Source organism: Annulohypoxylon truncatum (genome assembly GCF_022578515.1).
Source record: "Annulohypoxylon truncatum strain CBS 140777 unplaced genomic scaffold F4807scaffold_21, whole genome shotgun sequence".
Taxonomy (NCBI): domain Eukaryota; kingdom Fungi; phylum Ascomycota; class Sordariomycetes; order Xylariales; family Hypoxylaceae; genus Annulohypoxylon; species Annulohypoxylon truncatum.
The window spans coordinates 627137-635446 of record NW_025953807.1 but is presented as its reverse complement, the minus strand read 5'-3'; the positions used below and the strand labels follow the sequence as shown (position 1 = coordinate 635446).

Here is an 8310-nt window from a genome sequence, read left to right as displayed (position 1 = left end):
AATAAATTAATTTTATAATTAAAAAATTAAAATAAATTTTTTATTTAATTATTTAATATATATTATAATTTTAATAAAAAATAAATATATGTTTTTAAACGAAATTAATATGTTTTAAAAGTAAATAAATATATGTTTTTAAACGAAATAAATAAAAGATTATTTTTAATATATAACGTTAAATTTAAATTATTTATCGTTTAAATTTAACGCGTTATAAATAATATAAATTAAAAAATATTATAATTTTTTATAATTTATAACGCCTTTTAATATTATAACTTTTATAAATAATAAAATATAATATTAATAATTAAAGCTTATTATATATTTATATAATATACATTATAATATATAAAATGAATTGGCGGGTTGGCGGATTCGGTACTATCGTCCGCCGTCAGGGGTCCAGTGTAAGATCCCGATTGGATATGAACGTGTCTTAGTGCCGACGTATGCGAGCAGGGTTATGCTCTAGATGTCAAATAGCCTTTTACTTCCGCTTTCAGAAGAATGATCGTTATATCATCTAACCTCTACCATTAGGACAAATGGCGACGATTGCAGAGAGTGATAATATATTCTACGAACGCGATAAAAATTATGAGTTTCCAGATAATACACCCTAAGGTTTAACCTAAGCCTTTTTTATACTTCATCTAAAAGTCGTACCGTTTGATGATGATCCCGAATGACGGTGTGAGCCAAAAATACATAGGCAAGTTCTCGACTTGATGGACTCGTCTTACAGACAACTATCTTTGCATACTTGTCCCTCCCCCCTCTTCGAAACACACCACCAGGATCTTACTAGTTGGTAAGCAACGCACAAGGCTTGCTAACCCACTACGTCCTTTGCTCGAGCTATGAGGAAACCGTGCCCTTGAATTGTATGTAAACACACCAATGTAGCTTATTGAACTGGTTTGATCGAGGCTCGAAGCGGTCTTCGTATAGAATGGTCGATGTCCAGACTCATTGCACATTATATCCTGCGAGCAGTTCATTGCACTCGGTGCGGGGACCATATCTTCCCGTTAACCAAGCGGAACCCCTTTTCGGTACATTTCTCGCAAAGTTGTCCAGTCTGAAGCCAAGAGTCCCTGAGCTTTTTGACTCCAAGACACTCATGATTAGGGTCATTACGTGCGAAGTGACAATATGACTTCAAACGACACACAGAGTGGTTGCATTCAAACCGGAATTCATCGTAGTCGCACATCGTTGACGTTGGGGAAAGCTCTAAAGGGGTTAGCCAATGTGGAGTTCCCAGCTCGTTCGAGAGATCTTGGTTCTGGTAGGTACTCACCCAGGCACTAATTGTCTCTTCTTGCTAGGTGCGATGCTATGTAGGTAGGGTTAGGCGATTGTGTATTTATAGGATGAAGTTTTTATTCTTACCTCGAAACGAATAACAAACGACAGTCTAAAGTATTATAGGAATATAGGGTGATACGGGACAAGAATTGCTCTATACACCTAACTTACGAGCGAAATTTTCGCTTTATAGACTCCACGTTTGTTCTATTATAAGAGGTGGCTAAATACTAGTAACCTTACGATAGAAACAAACACTTTGTCCTAATAACCAAGAGGCAGTTGATTGCGACGACGAGATATACCTTAGGTAGGTCAGCTACCTAATTTCACGCAGCTTGCCTCCACGAAGAGGAAACTCGCATTAGGTTGGCCACAGAAATCCTATTATAATTTCACGTTAAGGACCAGTGCCTCTGATCTGTCATATTTTCCCTTGCTGTGTGCAATCAACGTTTGAAAGCAAGATTATGTGATACTGCTCATGTTTAGTAGTAGTTATATCTGATCGATATTTTAACGAGAGCTTCATGATTCCCTAAAACCCAGCAGAAGCATGAACCTATTAGTCTTAAAGATATTCACGTAACCCTACTGTCGTCGAAGCTGGAAGTTGAGGCTGAGCAAGGGCCCCCTAGTGCACAGTACGTAAAGCCATCCCGACCCCGATCAAAACATAGATGCGTGAAGAGTCCCCTTGGCAGCTGGGTACCTAGTACCTCTAGGAAAAGCGACGGAGATACACCTAACCGTCCCATCCTAGACTGAGGATGGCTTGAAAATGTCAACTACCGCTGCGGCCTAGCGAAATGACTAGTAGCCGGGTAGATCGCCCCGGACACATGGTGTTACCATGGGAAATGGAGCCTCGAAGCAGCGAAGCAGCGAAGCAGTCGTGGAATATCGCCCCTGCTTCGAGCTAACGCTAGGCTTAACGGCGCGGCCCGAAGAACTGTGGGGTTTACTCTAGTTCGAAGCAAACAATCCATCAAAGAGGCATATGAAAATGCAGGTTACGAGCACAACAGCGGATTGTTACCGAGAAAATATTTCCTTAGTGTTTGATATTTAACGCTAGTGACTCTTCGGGAGGGCCTTGAAGATTGTAGAGAAGCCTAGGATAGATTGGATAATTGATATATAATATTGTCGCACAAGAGCTCTAGCTCTTGATGCAAATGCAAATGCAAATGCACATAACCGAGCTCCGTATGCATTGGTGGCAGAGCGCTTTGTCCTTGTACCACCTCTTGGTTGGTAGGCTCGATGTCGATGAATGGGAACTGTAGGTATGACCAATTTAGAGAATCCATGACCAGTGTTTGATTGGAATTAGCAGGTATCGAGGTAACTAACCAGGAATCCAGATGGCGCCTCTTATAGATGGTAGTTACTATCAACAAGGTCCCCAATTACTTCAGCAAGAGAAGTTCAGAAACGACTTCTTAGTTGTCTCATGAATATAATCTACCTAGGCAGGTAATACCTTGGAGAGTTGGAACCCACCTACTAGGTAGGTATGATCAGCTCGCGCAGTTTGATGGGAAATCATTTCTAACTTCCAAGCTATTAACACTGTGAATTAGGTATTCTAGTATCATTAACACAGGCAGCACGGGATACCTTAAATGAAGCTTTAAAAATTGGTGAGTCAATGAAGACACTATGCCTACCTAGTACCTAGGTAGGTAAGCACCTCCGTACCTTTAATTCAGTAGGTAATCAATTGATGGCTGCCCGCGATCTGTGTGGTTTATGACGTATCGTTCCTTTCGCCACAGGATTGATACTTGACAGGTACATAGGTACATGGATATCTTACCTGTAACCTTGAACATTTCACTCGCACACCGAAAATTTATGGAACCTCCTACCTACGGGGTATGTACATACATAGGTATTTTATTGCTGTGGCTATGCATGCTTAGATAGGCAGATACTTACATTAAATACTAGTCTGGAGAGGGCTATCAAGTACCATTCTATCTAGGTATTACTTAGATGCCGCCTTGCATTAGCAATTGTGCATTTGTCCGCCTCACTTTCCTTTTACCATTTAGGCCGTGCCTAGGCCGTGCCTTGACCGAGAAAAAGACTGATAGCCCTGAAGTCTGATGGTTGCCTTCTCTAAATCATCCATTGCCTTGCACCACCAGCACGCACCGCACACTTTTTTTCTCCCTTCCCATCCCCTCATCTATCAGACATCCCATTTTCTCTCTCTTTTATCCTTTATCTTTAAATCCAACGTCGGGCGCATCTAACGGCAACGATTAGAGACCCTTTTAGGACGATATCCTCTTTGTCGCATGGATCTTTTGGCCCCATTCCTGTCGAGTTTCGGATTCAGTCAAGCTACCTATATTTCCGCTCTTTTGAAGCCTCAAAAGCACCAACGTTTTAATTTTGCTTACTGAACTAGGCGGATGGCCTAGATAGACGGCCTCTACACTATTATCAATCTCACCTCCATATTTACCTCTTGGGTAGCCTACCATACCTAGCTACACTTTCAGGAGGAAATATAACTTGGAATGCTGCCTAACCAAGTTTCAATCTCTTTTTTTCCACTCGTTAGTTAGTCCTTTGATAATACCCATAATTCTCGTCTCAGTTTAGCTTCGTGTTCGCACTTCTTGGAGTTCGATTATACACATTGTGAAAGTAGAAGGCATCCCTATCCTTCGCAGTCCTCTATACTAACTCGTCTGTTAAAGCCTGCCTAAGTTACCTGAGAACACATTGGGATAAGCCAGTTTTCGCTCAAGCCGGCATATTATTCCGCAGTCTGGACGAGTAGCTGCGATTCTGAGCCTCGCAGTCTCATTTTCCTTGCACCATCTCTCTGTTTTCCCATATTAGGAGCCTACGGATATTTGGATTGTTTCATGGAACTTTTCTTAAGATGGCAGATCACCTAGCTTTGACCACTTCCGCATCCTCGGATTCTACGATGGAAGGACATTCCCGGCCCGCGAAGATAGCAACGCTCAGCTTTGCTCATACCCCGAATCTTGCTACCTTGGAGCAAATGAATATGAATCTACCATTTCCCACTGGTCGGAACCCAACCGACGCTTATAAACCCGGGCGGATTGGGAATCGCCTAGCATTATGGTACCATAGGAATGATGGGCCATGGACGCCTCCCGGCCTAACATCTCCCCAAGGTGATCTCAGAAATCCGGCCATCTTAAATAGCCTGAGGGCAAATCCACTTGTTTTCTCTAGCCATTATCGGGAGAGTATAGTATCTTCGGAATGCGATACAATTGCACCGGGAGCAGTGCCCTCTGATTCCGGATATGGAGGGAGTTACGGGGCTAAGCACAGCGTCGCTAACGGCTCTGTCTGCGACGAGTCTCCTGATCGGAACCAAGAGACCCAAAGTCTTGTCGGGCATATAGGTGATCTCAACTTTCAATCATATGGCCGAGACATGATACCCAAAGGTGGAGTGAACCCAGAAACCTCCTGGTCCCAGTCTCACCAATCTCCATCTCCCTCGTCGGTTATTAACCGTCACCTTAACTTCGAGGGTGAGACGTGCGAAATATGCCACAAAGTTTTGAAGACGAAATCCGAGTTCAAGTAAGTCTTGATATTTGATATCTGAGGTTGAAAAGCTCGCCATGGAGAGCTGTCACTGAGACATGTTACCCCCTAGGAAACACAAACAGAGGCATGACAAGCCCTTCAAGTGTAATGTGAAATACTGTACTCGCAGTGTTGGTTTCAGTACGCCGAACGATCTTGATAGACACATAAGGAGCCTACACCCGGAGGAAGACGCCACTGGTAATCGCTATCGATGCCCTATTGGAGCCTGTAAAAATAAGGATAAAATTTGGCCTCGAGCAGATAACTTCCGAGCCCACATGAGACGTGTTCATCAAGAGAATATAAAAGACAATGACTTAGATCAATACTTGTTCAGGTACAGGGTCATTCATTTTACCATACATGAAAAGACGTTTCTAATCACTTTCTACAGGCCAACGACTTCATCCAAGGACTCTTCAGACATAGCTCGCGACAGCGCTGCCCCTGCGTCTGATAGATTTATGTTTCCAGTTGGTTCGGAGAATTTGACATTGCCTCGGCATCCGGTTATTGACCTATCTACTGAAACAAGCCCGATGGAAGGACCAAGCCAAGTTCAGATGGAAGAGACACCACTAATGAACGAATCGAGTGATGAAGGTCGCTCGCATTCCTCCATTACCACTCCCGCTCAAAGGGTACACTCGGAAAGAGACGATGCCTCTCTTGATGAACCCACGGAAATACCCCGAACCCACCCTGTTCAATCTTATCCCACCTTTAATGATGATACCGAATTTGCGAAGCTCGACCAAGTAAATGACAGCGGCTCTAGCCTTGATTCTAGGGAAACGGATTCTAATTTAGCTAGCAATTCGAGTTCCTTAGATCACGACAAGGCAGATGAACTTGAAGAGTCCCAAGGCTCTCCCAGTGGGCCATCATTTGAAAGCACCCGGTCCAACAGACAAGTAGAAGACCTCGCAGATATTGATAATGATTCCAACGCACATCGTAAACCTAGGGGCCTTGATGAAATGACAGGCCTAGACATTACGGATCATGATGTGTTACTGAAGTTTCTCGAAAAGCTCCGAAGCAGCGGTGTACTTGAACAACTTGGCTACAAGAAAGATGAACCACTGGAACAAGAAGTACCGAATCAGGAGCCGGTTCGGAATACCGCTTCTGACCAAGCCTATGTTTGCCCCGAACCCGAATGTCGGAAGAGTTTCGGTCGACGTTGTGAATTGAAGTAAGAAACCGCATTGTCCAACCCCCTCCTAACATGTTCATTTTAGGGGACTAATAACAATGCAGAAAGCATGAGAAACGACACCTGAAACCGTATGGATGTACATTTCCAGACTGCAAAAAAAAGTTTGGTAGTAAAAACGACTGGAAGCGCCATGAAAATAGCCAGCACTATATGCTAGAACACTGGAGGTGTGATGAGAAGCAGACTGGCGATTCGGCTGGTACCTGCGGGAAAGTTCTGCCCCGGCGAGAGCTGTTTACGCAACATTTGGTGACATGCCACCGCATCAAAGACTCGACAATTCTAGAAAGTAAAGTTGAGAGGTGCCGCGTAGGGCGGAACTCCGAGGTTCGTTTTTGGTGTGGTTTCTGTCAGGAAATAGTTGAAGTCAAGAAGGATGGTATAGAAGCCTGGACTGAGCGGTTTAATCACATTGACGATCATTTCAATGGCCGTAACAATCAGGAGAAGAAGGAGATCGGTGACTGGCAAAATGAGTATTCACCTAACAACACAGTTGAGTCTCCAGCCGATGATTCCGAGGACTGCAGCGCCACATCGTCGACGCCAGCTACCTCGGCCAACAGCTCCGACACCTCTGGTCATACCAGGCTTGAGAAGCGGCAGGCTCGTACTACGAAGCAAAAGAGAAAAAGAGACGATGGGTGCGACGAGTCTGCCAAGCGTCACGCAGTAGAAGAGATAGCCAGGTACCATTGTGTATGTGACCCCTATTGTCCCTACGGCCATGCCTCTAACGCGGTTTTAGTGCCAGTGTAACGAAATGATGCCTATAACGAGCAAGCAATGTACCAATATCGCATGTACTCATAGGTGGTGCCTGGATTGTTATTGAATTTATGTGTTAACGTTGCATTACGATAGTGTTGGATTTACTTACGTGGTTATGAATGAAATAAAGTCAAGATATCCCCTTAGGCAAGCTAGGCGTTTGGCACATAGTATGATATATTACCAACAAATCAATCTGCCCTTTCAATATCTTACATCGTGTTCTTAGTTGCATACGTAAAATATGGTAGTCTCTGGTGCGATAATTCGTCTATGGATATGACTGGGCAGGTACCTCCCTTTGTAGAATGTCTCCCTGACCCACTTTCTACGCAACTCACTTTCGACTCTTCGTATGCTGACTGAATTCCACGTGATAATATCCAAGCATAAAGCGCGTATAGGTAAATAGTATCCCTCGTATACGTAAGTTTTTCTTAGGGCATATAAAAGACGGTATAGTTACACAGACGCGAGATACATGTCGGCTAACAACTGGTTCTTAGGGAAGGTCCAGGCTTTGACATTCAGCATTTTGGGGGTTAGTAATTGTTCATAATTCGCCAGGCTCGTTTAGGGGGGGCATGGGGAGATGCGCTTGCTACGTAGAGGGCCGTCAAGGACGAGATACTTGGGCGACTTCCCTAGCGTACGCATGCTACGCGCATCCTACAAATGATGGTAGTGGGAAATAACCGCGCTGCTAGTAGTAAAGAGTTCCATTATAAGTGCCTATCGGGTTTAATTACCTAACCTAGCTGCCGGGGTCTACCTACATATGGTATCACGACGTTGGGAAATAGGGGCTATGGTAAAACTTGTTCTTAAATGTGTGGTAACGACTCCCACTAAAATGCAAAAGAGGGTGGTGTTTCCTACGAAGCCGTGTCACTATAGGGGCTTCTTTACCTTGGGTTAAGCGGTAATTAGCGATACATCCAGGGAGTTAAGCGAGTTTAGGGAAATTCTATGCCAAAGCTTCGTCAGCCATATTGGAGAGCCGGATCTTTCGCCACTCAATCACATTTTCCGGGAGGTATATATAGCGCTTATAAGATGGTACAAAGGATTCACGGAGGAACTCGAGTATCAACAAGACGGCCCGAGAAACATATCGATACCTACTTACTAAGACAGTGTTGGATCTAAGCAGACTCTAGGACGTTTCTAGTACTGATGGACATTCTTCAGTGAAGCTGGCGATTTGTTGGATGTATCATGGTTGTATCGTTGGTACTAACGTTAATCTACCTCAAACACTGACCCTTGACAGCGTTTAATCGGAATGGATACAAGTTCAAGTAAACGCTGAGTGTGGTGTGGAGTCCGTCTGTTCGGATAGCATCATGGAGTTTTCCGTGAGATAACTTGATCAGCACGAAGACGTCGGTATTAATAGG

General features: G+C 43.9%; 2 protein-coding genes across 2 annotated transcripts; one reads left to right on the top strand and one right to left on the bottom strand.

Annotated features, from left to right (window-relative positions):
• Positions 1 to 498: 498 nt before the first annotated feature.
• F4807DRAFT_430779 (uncharacterized protein) lies at positions 499 to 1569 on the bottom strand. Its single transcript, XM_047998434.1, has 2 exons — positions 958 to 1569; positions 499 to 890 (listed from the first exon to the last, which is right to left on the bottom strand). The coding sequence occupies exon 1, from the start codon at positions 1220 to 1222 to the stop codon at positions 1004 to 1006; it is 219 nt and encodes a 72-aa protein (XP_047853216.1). The 5' UTR covers positions 1223 to 1569; the 3' UTR covers positions 499 to 890; positions 958 to 1003.
• A 2450-nt stretch (positions 1570 to 4019) lies between these two features.
• On the top strand, positions 4020 to 6969 carry F4807DRAFT_146950 (uncharacterized protein). The gene is made up of 4 exons (XM_047993166.1): positions 4020 to 4908; positions 4985 to 5254; positions 5312 to 6115; positions 6181 to 6969. The coding sequence occupies exons 1-4, from the start codon at positions 4223 to 4225 to the stop codon at positions 6896 to 6898; spliced, it is 2478 nt and encodes an 825-aa protein (XP_047853215.1). The 5' UTR covers positions 4020 to 4222; the 3' UTR covers positions 6899 to 6969.
• The last annotated feature ends 1341 nt before the right edge of the window (positions 6970 to 8310 follow it).

Coding starts and splice junctions, on each gene's coding strand:
- F4807DRAFT_430779 (XM_047998434.1), bottom strand. CDS start 1,222: ATGTGCGACTACGATGAATTCCGGTTTGAATGCAACCACTCTGTGTGT.
- F4807DRAFT_146950 (XM_047993166.1), top strand. CDS start 4,223: ATGGCAGATCACCTAGCTTTGACCACTTCCGCATCCTCGGATTCTACG. Junction 4,909..4,984: donor AAGACGAAATCCGAGTTCAA/GTAAGTCTTGAT, acceptor GTTACCCCCTAG/GAAACACAAACAGAGGCATG. Junction 6,116..6,180: donor GGTCGACGTTGTGAATTGAA/GTAAGAAACCGC, acceptor ATAACAATGCAG/AAAGCATGAGAAACGACACC.